Source organism: Misgurnus anguillicaudatus, chromosome 14, assembly GCF_027580225.2.
Source record: "Misgurnus anguillicaudatus chromosome 14, ASM2758022v2, whole genome shotgun sequence".
Lineage (NCBI taxonomy): Eukaryota > Metazoa > Chordata > Actinopteri > Cypriniformes > Cobitidae > Misgurnus > Misgurnus anguillicaudatus.
The window spans coordinates 28,321,113-28,333,860 of record NC_073350.2 but is presented as its reverse complement, the minus strand read 5'-3'; the positions used below and the strand labels follow the sequence as shown (position 1 = coordinate 28,333,860).

General features: G+C 35.8%; 1 protein-coding gene across 2 annotated transcripts in view; it reads left to right on the top strand.

Moving 5' to 3' along the window:
* xxylt1 (xyloside xylosyltransferase 1) overlaps positions 1-12,492 on the top strand; it is a 42,294-nt gene extending 29,802 nt beyond the window's left edge. For both annotated transcript variants that reach the window (XM_055184076.2, XM_073876186.1), the window contains exon 5: positions 10,684-12,492. In XM_055184076.2, coding sequence (XP_055040051.2) covers positions 10,684-11,080 — 397 coding nt within the window. In that variant the 3' untranslated portion in view covers positions 11,081-12,492. The remainder of the gene's footprint in view (positions 1-10,683) is intronic.
* The last annotated feature ends 256 nt before the right edge of the window (positions 12,493-12,748 follow it).

Here is a 12,748-nt window from a genome sequence, read left to right as displayed (position 1 = left end):
ATGGGCTTTGTGAGATCTGTTGTGTCTTGTGACAAAGTCTCCTGGTTCAATTTTGTCCCATTTCACAGAAACGTGTGTGCCAAAATTGCAGTAACATGTTTGACTGGTTGGTGTAAAAAACTTTAATATAAAGAAAACTTGTAGTGCTATATGTTTTCGCGTCTTTGTCAGACACTTTAAAATGTTTTTCCCAACATGTTTGCTGCATTTGCTGCTGGTTAACATTTGATCGCGTCACCAAAGACTCCATTGTTCGGTAAAATATATTCAGCCTTTTCAACGTTTTTGTGCTATTTTTGGCCGAATAATTTGTATGCCGAACATTCGGTGCATCCCTGCTTCGCTTTTTTTTCCAAAAGCGGTCAAAAAATGGGCACCGGTCATGTAGCTCAACCGACAGAGCACTAGCAGCACAAAGGTGCTGGGTTTGATCCTCAGGGAAAATGTATACCTTAAATGCACTGTTAGTCCGTAAGTATGCATAAATGTAAATGTATTTCTTTCTTGCAACATTAAATTATTCATATTTAGTTTTTTTAAACAAATGAAAGCTTCAGGCGCAAAAATTTTGAAATGTTTGCACAAGCACCAAATAAATCTGACTCAGCTGGGCATCATTTTTCAGTAATCTTAACATGTGCGGGTTTGGCAATGTTTTCAGACTCTCTGTGCTCACAAAATACCTGGAATTTCTCCTTGTCTGATGAAGATTTCCTTGAAATGTCTGTTTAAAATGTTGGCTAATTCAGCAAGCTGAGATATACTGAAAAGTGGTTTTGTTTATGCATTTAGCAAAGTCAAATGGGAGTGGGTGAATATGCAGGCAATTCTTTAAGGCAACCATTTTTTTTAGTATTACCTACCACTACCCTTATGCTCTCTATATTGTTTCAGGGTTTGTTTTTCAGAAAGAACCTAATCTGTCTTCCCCATAAATTATTGAAATATCCAAAGCTTAATTTTTCCCACATCGGTGCTACAATATCATTAAATGTCTTCATTAAAGCTCAACCGATCGCAGAATATGGCTATATTGTTCCAGTTATTGTGCAAGAGCTTCAAGCTAATGCCAAGCTTTTTTCCGGCATAGGAAGCGATTACAGAAACAGTAAGGGCTTCTGGTTGTCCTGACTGATCTCCATACAAACAGATTGCTATCAGTGCTCATGTGTAACCAGGCTTTGCCAATTAAAGAGAGCCACTGCTAAAATTCCATGTCTAGTACATAAACACACGGACTCTGGACTTGCGTCAGTTACCGCATTTATGCCCATCCCGCTCTCACTTACTGTATTTGGTACCACGTCATAACCTCTTTGTGTTTTCCCCCATGAGCCTCAATCCATGTTCTTTTAATTCTGGTGCCTTTGACGTTGTTTGGAAACGAAGGTGGTCTCATTTGTTCTGATAAAAACATTTGTTGTGATGATGAATTGTAAGCGTTTGTGAGGTAGACGGCGTGCGCATGGATTTGTCGGCAGTACGTCAGTTAGCTGTGGTAACTTTATCAGAAGTCAATTACGGTCAGGCAGAATATTTTCCCTGGAGGTTTGTGTTTTAAGAGCACAAGTTATAAATCACGCCCGGTGCAGGGTTAAATCGACCTTGATTGAACTTTCTGGTTGCCAGCCCAGATCTTTATCTGCTTGGGTAGACCACCAGTACATGCATGTGGTATTTGTGGGTTTTGTTTTTGTAAAACATCAGTACAAGGATGCTACAGTAGTTAGTCTTAATTGCTATGGCAAGCATATTATGATTACTATTAGTAATCCTCAGTTGGTATAACATTGCTTTAACAGTGCAAAGATCATGAGTTTGATTTCCAGTAAACACACATACTAATAAAAATGCATTTCTTGAAATGCACTGTAAGTGGCTTTGGATAAAAATGTCTGCCGAATGCACATGTAAATGCTCTGTAAATAAAGATATGATTGAAAGATAAATCCTGATCACATTAGAAATCTCTTATCATGTGGTTTATTCCTCGATATCGCCAAGAATTCGTAGTGAATTATTTCCCTGTTTTTACTTCTTCAGATATTTCCTGTAATATCACATTTTCCTCTGCTCTGTTCCAGTTAATGTGAGACATCCAGAGCACAGTATTGACGGATCAGGCTTCCCGTGGCCTCATTCAGTGGTTGCCTTTACAGATAAATTGCTCATCACTTGATGAGACATTAAAATTCATCTGAACATGTTGGTTAATGTTTGAGAAACCTGTTGCATAAGATTTCTCTTCCTGATTTTGTTCATACACTCTGCAGTAGGGATGTCACGGTACCAAAAATCTAGTAGTCGGTACCAATACCACAAAAAGTACACGGTACTCGGTACCTAAGTCGGTACCACAGTGTGTAAAAAAAAAAGAACAATTATACTTAAACATTATTTTTTTATTAAAACATTTCAACATTATAGAAAACTTTTAAGAGCTTCTGTTTAGGTTGTCTGTGTTAATGTTTGTTGACTTTTCTCCTGACTCTCTTGGTGTACATCCTCCTCTGGCTGATACTGTTAAAAAGAGAGAGAATAAGAAATACATTTTATTTATTTAACATACTGTCTGACAATGACTAATAAATCAGCTAAAGCTACAGGTGCTAAGGTGCACTTATAAACACACGCACGTGCACATACACATACTCTGAATGCAACCATTAGTTTAATATCACTCACATTGTTGCAGGATGAAAATAGTTATTAAAAACCCTTAACATTTTAATACTTCATCCAGTGACATTAGGCTACTTTTTGCTGACAGGATGACTAAATGGCGATGCATGGTCGCCCATTTATAAATAGTTTTTAAAGTTGCAAATGCAGCGTCATTAACAAATAACTGACTTACACAATACATTAACATCTAGCATAAAGTTAGCTGGTTACACGGCATTAATGCCAGCTGCCTCAAACAAACATAATATAGGGTCTGGGTTTCAGTATAAAATTAAAGTTTTACAGTTTGTATATAATGTTAATGTGAATTAAAACTTACCTCGAATTCTTTAAAGAGATTGTGGTGTCTGTCTTTCAAGAGCTTTGCCAAATTCTATGTTTGATAGCGACAAACAACTTTAGAAAGATTCCCGTGTGCTCGTAAGAGGCGTTCTTCCTCTTCTTTAACTCTTGTGGAGCGTCAAATACACACGCGCGTATATGCTGCCCCCATCAGTCCCGGAAGAGTATTGCAACCTCGGTACCTCCGGTACCAGAGAAAGCAAGTACCGTCATGTTTAAAAAAAATGTTGGTATCGACTTTGTACCGAAGTATCGGTTCTTGTGACATCCCTACTCTGCAGAGAATGCCAGATATTTCCGCCTTAACATTTGCAGCAGTTGTTCTTGTTGTTTTTGTTTTTCTGACATTTGAGTTTTTGTAAGGATGCAAGGTTTTGTGCATAAGAAATATTTTTATTTATGATAACACTAACCAACCAACCAATAAGGTTGTATTTGTTAAAGGGATAGTTCACCCAAAAATGAAAAGTCCGTCATCATTTTCTTATTGTCATGTTGTTCTAGGCCTGTATGAATTTCTTTATTCTGATGAACACAAAATAAAATATTTTGAAACATGATGGTAAGCAGCCAGCTGATTGTAACCATTGACTTCCATAGTAGAAAAACAAATACTATGGAAGTATTGTCATAAATGATGATGAAGATCATCATTATTGTGTTCTTCCGAGAAAATGATGACAGAATTGTTATTTTCGGGTGAACTATTCCTTGAACATTAATACATACAATAATGTAATTTTAGAAATGTTTTGGGCCCTTTTTTAACAATCTAAGCGCATTGTCTAAAGCGCACGGTCTAAACGGGCGTGCCCGATTCCACTTTTGCTAATTTAATGATGGGAAAAATGGTTTATGCGCCAAGCGCACGGTCTAAAAGTGTTGTTCCTATTCTTGTTATGAGTAATGAGTGTTTTGGGCGTAACATGCAATAAACCAATGAGACGAGCTCAGCTCTCATCTCCTTTAAAAGCCAGTTGCGCCTGGCGCCATGCCTAATACATATTTGAAGAGTTTCGTTGCAAAACCTGATAACCACCGTTTTTTTTATTGTTCAGAAATCTCATTTTTTGGTTGTGCATTCCAATTAATTTCAATGCAACTGCAGTTGGTTTGTTTTGATTTAAACCTTCACAACTTAAAAAATACAGCAATGTAGCACCATAAAACAAAATAATAACATGATAACATAATAATAAACATGTTTTGACAAAAATGTTAAAAAATGGATTTATCTCGTTTTGCAACGAAACTCTTCATTTAGAAAGCGGAATTTGTAAACTGAAAAACTAAGTGGAGGAAGAAGACCACCAGTTTAAGATTAATGTTAAAAAATTGTGTTGTTTTCATTTGTATGAAACATTTTTTTTATTAAAACCTTTAAAAGCCGTTTTGTTCAGTCATGGAAGTAAAAACAGCAGGCTTTTAATTGCTGTAAATGCATTGATATCCTACATAATCATTGTAATCTCATAAAATAATTTGCAAATATACAAGAAAAGGTTTGTTCTGTAAAAAAATACTTTATTTGTAACAAACAAGAGAGAAAGAATTAACAAACGTGCGGAGTGTCGTTTCAGCACTCGGACAGCGCCATGTTTTTTTTTTAAAAAAAGCAATACTTAAAAATGTTTCTCATCTCACCATATCCACAGGTACAGAGTCATCATATACAATAAATTCGTGTTATAGCATAAAAAACATATTATTATTATTATTATTATTATTATTTACTTACCAGGCTACAGGTGAAGCAGCTCTTTACGCCTTCTAACGTCTCATAATCAGTCCTCATTTATGTCCAAGATGCTCAATAACAATATTTTTCATTTTAATTTTTTGATTTATCATATTTTAAAATGTCTATGTGCTGCTGCACATCCATGTAATAATCAAACGTGCATTGTCGTCCTGTTTATAGGCGCATTACACGCTCATTAAATAACAAAAACAATATTGCGCCATTGACTTTAGACTCTAGGCCAAGTTTTTTGTTGGTCAATGGCGTAGTCTATTTTAGTTGCAATGCTCATTTTCAGACCAGAACGCCCTTGGGCGCAAAATTGGGCGCAAATGCATTTGCTATTTAAACAACGTGGCGCTAAACGTGAAAATGATCATTGCGCCGGGTTGAAACTAGCAAAAGATACTTGCTTCGCTCATTGCACTGGGTGTATGATAAGGCCCATTGTGTTTATCCAATGCTTTAATGACGTAATGCAGTAGAGTGTCAACTTCATTGAATCCTTCATTGAATCAACCTGATGATCCAGAAAGGATTTCACACTTGTGTGTGTTTTGGAAAAATACTTTTATCATCCATTACTAGCAGCGAACAAGTACTTTCTGTCACTCTTGAAGTTTAGAGATAAATGATACTATCTAGCAGTCCATATATAAACTCAAAGTGAAACAACTGCTATGAATCTTGTATGAAAAAAACGATATTGCTTTTTTATTGAGAATCGATAGAGCATTGTCAAACAAAATATCCCGATATGCATGTGTTTCGATAATTTTTTACATCTGAACGTATATGATTAGCCTAGACAGCGTGCAGATTTTTTTTGTTTTTGTCATAACATGTATACTTGTTCCCTTTCCCTTGCTATATTTTTGGCACTATCGTGCATTGTTCAGGTTTCTTTTCAATTAGAGCAGAGTAATGCACTTTATACACTGCATTACTGCTTGTTTTGCTGTTTAATTGAGGCTTTTAAAAGCTCTCTTAACACAGTCGTTTTTAGTTAAATTACACCTCTTCATCCGACATTATGAAACTCTGCATTAGCTTTTGTTTTCAAAGCTGGAAAACAGGGAAAACATTTTGTTTCTGTGAAGCACTAAACTTCTTGCTTTTTGCTTCTGTTTGACAGATTTCATTCAGGTGCTTGGCATCCCCATCACACTTTTTCCCAGTGGCAGGTGTGTGTTGAAGCTTAAAGCTGGTGAGACAGATTTTGAGCGATTGCTAAACTGACATGTAGGGGATTTATGGTCTATTGTATGTGTTTGAAAGTCCCTCGGTGAAGTTACTGACAGACCAGTGTTACATTGACAATGCTGCATGTGTGCATGGAATTCTGGATTTGTTGCATTAAAATATAATTTTTAATCAGATTTTTGTCTTTGTTTCGCTTGGTCCATTCGATGTCCATGGATTCAATTTATCCCCTTCATTTTCTCCAGACATTCCTAAAAATTTATGCTAAACTGTATGTTAGATGTATGTTTGTAAATGTTGTTCTTGTTTGTCATTGGCCATTATAAATGCCCCTTCCTTCCTTGGCCAGAGCTGTGTTGAGCCGATATGTCCAAATGTTGATTGCGACAAAGCGCTGTAGATGCATGCTGCCATGCACGTATGCATCCTCACAGATGCACAGAAACTGGACGTAAAATGTGGAAGGGCCGCAGGAAAGCCCGTCTGATGTTTATAGAGAAGGTCATTAAACGGAGGGCGAGTTGATGGTGTTAATAAACTGCCTCTAAAGCTGAGTTGAATAGGTGACAGGAAGTTGACTCTGCACAGGAAGTTGTCGTTCTGCTGTGTCAACCCACACTGTCGATGTACTTTTGTTCAGTCCTCTTTCCTCATCTATAATAGATCCTGACTTCAGAAATTCCATCTTAATAAACAACTCGGCTATAATTGGGATCTTTCCAAAACTGCAGTCAGTGGGGCGGCCCAGCCGTACATACATCTTGCCCTTAGATCATAGATGCTGTGTTTTTTATAGTGCTATATTTCATCATGAATGTTTATTTTGATGAAGAATCTCAGGGGGTGTCCTAAATATTCTGTCTTAACTTCTTTCACCCAGAACTGCAGGATTGGAATTAAAGGGCTGCTGCACATAAGTGTCACTGCTTCAGTAATGCACCTTTTATTGCTTTTATGCAGTCTTTTCGCTGACAGTTTTTCCTTTTGGGTGCTTAGATTGCAAATGCATACATTTGATTATTACTTTTTTATTAAAGGAATAATTCGCCCAAAAATCTAATACTATAAGAGTAATTTACTCCCAGATGTCATTTTGACTTTATGATCATGTGACGTTCATCTATGGAATGCAAAATAAGATATAAAAAACAGATGATAAACATACTACCTTACATGTGCTTGAACAAAAAGCTGTGTCTAAATAATATTAAAATGTCCTTAAAGAACTAACATTTCTATTGTAAATCGGGTACCTTATGTAAATTGGTTCGTCCTCTATATCTTTATTTTTTATTTATTTTTTAATTTTTATATACAGCATCTTCTATCGTATTGTTCTTCTATTTTTGTCTTTACACAAACAAAGTAGTCTAATTTCATTCTATGCAGAGCTATACAATGATCAAAAATTCATTAATTTAATTTATTCATGCGTTTATTCGTTCATTCATTCATCCGTGCATTTATTCATCCATGCATGCATTTATTTATTTATTCATTCATTCATGGATTCATTCATTCATCCATTCATGGATTCATTCATTCATCCATTCATTTATTCATCCATGCAGTCATTCATTTATCCATGCTTTCATCCATTCTTTCAACCATGCATGCATTTATTTATTCATTCATTCATCCATGCATTCATTTATACATGCATTTATTCATTAATTCATTTAACGCATGCTTTCATCCATTCATTCATCCATGCATGCATTTATTTATTCATTCATTCAAAATTACTGTGCCTATTTTAAATTGGGTACCTTATGTAAATTGGTTCGTCCTCTATATCTTTATTTTTTATTTATTTTTTAATTTTTATATACAGCATCTTCTATCGTATTGTTCTTCTATTTTTGTCTTTACACAAACAAAGTAGTCTAATTTCATTCTATGCAGAGCTATACAATGATCAAAAATTCATTAATTAAATTTATTCATGCGTTTATTCATTCATTCATTCATCCGTGCATTGATTCATCCATGCATGCATTTATTCATTCATTCATTAATGCATGATTTTTTCCATTTATTTATCCATGCATGCATTTATTTATTTATTCATTCATTCATCCATTCATTTATTCATCCATGCAGTCATTCATTTATCCATGCTTTCATCCATTCTTTCAACCATGCATGCATTTATTTATTCATTCATTCATCCATGCATTCATTTATACATGCATTTATTCATTAATTCATTTAACGCATGCTTTCATCCATTCATTCATCCATGCATGCATTTATTTATTCATTCATTCAAAATTACTGTGCCTATTTTAAATTGGGTACCTTATGTAAATTGGTTCGTCCTCTATATCTTTATTTTTTATTTATTTTTTAATTTTTATATACAGCATCTTCTATCGTATTGTTCTTCTATTTTTGTCTTTACACAAACAAAGTAGTCTAATTTCATTCTATGCAGAGCTATACAATGATCAAAAATTCATTAATTTATTCATTCATGCGTTTATTCATTCATTCATTCATCTGTGCATTGATTTATTCATTCATTAATGCATGCTTTTTTCCATTTATTCATCCATGTATGCATTTATTTATTTATTCATTCATTCATGGATTCATTCATTCATCCATTCATGCATTCATTTATTCATCCATGCAGTTATTCATTTATCCATGCTTTTATCCATTCATTCATCCATGCATGCATTTATTTATTCATTCATTCATCCATGCATTCATTCATCCATGCATTCATTCATCCATGCATTCATTCATCCATGCATTTATTCATTAATAAATTTATTAACGCATGCTTTCATCCATTCATTCATCCATGCATGCATTTATTTATTCATTCATTCAAAATTACTGTGCCTATTTTAAATTGGGTACCTTATGTAAATTGGTTCGTCCTCTATATCTTTATTTTTTATTTATTTTTTTAATTTATATATATACAGCATCTTCTATCGTATTGTTCTTCTATTTTTATGTTTGTCTTCACACAAAAAATGTAGTCCAATTTAATTCTATGCAGAGCTATACAATGATCAAAAATTCATTAATTCATGCATTCATCCATGTGTTTATTCATTCATTCATCTATGCATTCATTTATCTGTGCATTCATTTATTCATGCATTCATCCATCCATGCATTTATTCATCCATGCATTCATTTATCCATGCATTCATTCATTAATTTATTTATTAACGCATGCTTTCTTTCATTCATTCATTCATCCATGCATGCATTCTTTTATTCATTTATTCAAAATTACTGTGCCTATTGTAAATTGGCTACCTTATGTAAATTGGTTCGTCCTCTATATCTTTATTTTTTATTTATTTTTTAATGTTTATATACAGCATCTTCCATCGTATTGTTCTTCTATTTTTATGTTTGTCTTCATACAAACAAAGTAGTTTAATTTCATTCTATGCAGAGCTATACAATGATCAAAAATTAATTAATTAATTAATGCATTCATCCATGCATTGATTTATCCATGCTTTTATTTATTAATTCATCCATGCATCCATTTATTTTTTTTATTATTTCATTCTTTCATGGATTCATTCATTAATTCCTCAATCCATGCATTCATTAATTAATTAACGCATGCATTCATTAATTCATTTATTAACGCATGCTTTCATCCATTCATTCATCCTTGCATTCATTCATGCATTCATTCATCCATGCATTCATTTATCCATGCATTTATTTATCCATGCATTTATTCATCCATGCATTCATTAATTCATCCATGCATGCATTTATTTATTTATTCATTCATGCATTCATTAATTCATCCATGCATTTATTCATCTATGCAGTCATTAATTCATGCATTCAATCTGTCAGTATTTTGGACAGTCTTTAGGTTAAAGGAATGAGCTTTATACCACACATTTGAACTCTGATGTTTCAATGTACAGCCGTACAACGTCTTAAAAAACATCTGATAGCTCACTATGTTGTTTCAAAACAATTCAGACAGGCCCTTCAGACTCTCAGACTTGCACTCAGTCTTATATTTGTTTACTTGTGTTCTCGTTGACTTCAGCATGTCTCTGAGATGCTCCTGTGGATCCTTAAAGAGAAAGATAAAAGCCCTCTGCTTGTGTCCTACTCCGTTTGGGCTCCTCTGCTGTCAAGTGAATGGTCCATGAACCAAAGCTTCAGAGGGCTTTTTGTCGTTTTCACCCTAGCTTGGGCAACTTGTTGTTTTTAAAAGAGATGCAGAGCAAAAGGGAGCGTCTGTGAACTTCAGGAGATCTTCTGAGGAATCCTCTGCAGGAGACATTGACGGGGTGATCAAAGCTGTAGACGGTCTCTGTTAGGAGATGTGTGGCGTGATGGGCTTTCACCAGCAGCCAGCATGCTCTGCATTTGATGAATAGTGAGATCGCTTAAAAGCTTGGATCAGTAAACATGCCAGATATTTTCATAAGTTCGCCTCAAGCCCAGAGCCTGGGGTCGTGCTTTTTGTAGACACATCTCTGCATTTTCCAGGGTCTTCAGGAATGGAGGGCTTTCTGTATTAGATGGATTTTTTTATAAACATTTTTATTTTAAGCTCGCACACTGAAGTTTTGCATTTATTGTTGTTGTCTTTGTTGTGAACAATCTTTTACTGGTTTGTTGAGCAATACTAATAGTGATGTTTCTCTGAATATATTTATTCTTCTGTTTTTCCGACTCTGACTGCTGTTCTTTATTTGTTACAGACACACTTTCTGGCAATACCGCAAAGAAAATCCCAAGGCTCGTGTTGGTGACCCACCACCGGAGGGTCTGCCAGGCTTTAACAGTGGCGTGATGCTTCTGAACCTCGATGCCATGCGTAGCTCAACCTTATATAACCAGCTTCTGGAGCCCGAGCGGGTGGCACAGCTCGCAGAGAAGTATCACTTCAGAGGGCATCTGGGCGATCAGGATTTCTTCACCATGATCGGTATGGAGCACAGAGAGCTGTTTTATCCTCTGGCCTGCGGCTGGAACCGACAGCTGTGCACGTGGTGGAGGGATCATGGCTACGGTGATGTTTTCCAGCTGTACTATCACTGCGATGGGCCGGTCCACATCTACCACGGCAACTGCAACTCTCCTATACCTGATGACTGAGTACTCAATTATTAAACGTTAAGCTTTGGATGACATTCAGAGTTTTGATTGCACATTTTGATCAGGGCCAAAAATACCTATAGGTCCTAATATTGGCACACTTATTTCCAGATCAGTATTATGCTACATATTCAAATCATTACCACATTTTATTCAACTGAGCTTGTTGGTGTCTTTCCAAAATAAGTTCCAGTACGATTTCACCAACGGCTTTGATTCTTAGCAGTTTGAGATGTAGGTGTCTTATCAGGAGGCTTTGGGAGAGAGCCAATCAGGGCGCTTTCCCTCCCCATCATTCCTTTGTTCACAGGTTGAAAACACATTGGCATGCTCATTTTCCTTAAACAGTGTCATACAGATGAATAAACTCCCATACACATTATTACCTTGTTTTTACACTCTCAATGGATAATTTGACCACATTATGTGCACCGCAACCCTTTATACCATCAATAACTGCGTACATATGGCACATTCTTCTTTTATCCGTAGTTTTTACTCACTGATGATTCAGAGGGATTGACCCAGTTTCCCGACTTTGTCTGTTTGTGAACCTGTCATGCGGCTTTAAACCGAATGTTGATGTTGGAAATCAGATTTCTCTGTCATGCGCGAGTGCATCAGTTGTAATCACCTCCGAAAGCCAAGATAACATCTCGGACATCTGATTGGTGGACTCGTCTGAGGCCTAAGGTTGGAAGAGGACATTCCTGCTTGATCTGTGTGAGAAATGGGAAGTGGGATTGGGTGGATATGCAAAACATATACAGGAGATTAAGAGGGCAAAGCTCGAGCTGTTGTGGTTGGCTGGTACATCGAGCGACTCTGCTATTGGCAAACCTCTGTAGGATTGTGTAAAACGCTTGCAATAACTTTCACAATGTCAGATCAACAGGGTGGAGGGATGGAGAATCTCCCTGGACTCCCTGGCGCTGATTTGTAATAAATCTTTGAAGTGTGTTGCCAGTCAGCCGTGAGATCCCTCTTTAGACTCTATTGTGTCATTTGCACAATATTGTAAAGATCAGCAGAACACGTCTTGGTTTTTAGTTAATTTGTTTTTTGTGCAATAGTTTTGTCTAGCTGGTTCAGTATGGATAATTTTGGACTGAAACTAGCAATTATTTGTTTATGAGCAGAACAGATTTCCGTGTAAATTTTTCATAAAACCATTTTCTGTTCAAAACAAAACAATCAGGTAACATTTTACATTAGTTAATGCATTAGCTAACATGAAATAACAATGAATAATGCTCATTTTAGTTTCAGTTTTACTAATACATTTCTAAAATTAAAAGTTGTAACGTTAAAGAGACACCACTTTTTTTGAAAATATGCTCATTTTGCTGCTCCCCTAGAGTTAAACATTTGATTTTTGCAGTTTTGGAATCCATTCAGCTGATCTCCGTGTCTGGCGGCAGTACTTTCAGCACAGCTTAGCACAATCCACCGAATCTGATTAGACCATTAGCATTGTGCTACCAAAGAGTTATTTTAAAACTTGACTCTTCTGTAGTTATATCGTGTACTAAGACCGATGGAAAATTAAAAGTTGCGATTTTCTAGGCTGATATGGTTGGGAACTGTACTCTCATTCTGGCGTGGTAATCGGGGACTTTGCTGCCGTGGCATGACTGCAGCAGGCGCAATTTTATTACGCAGCGGCCA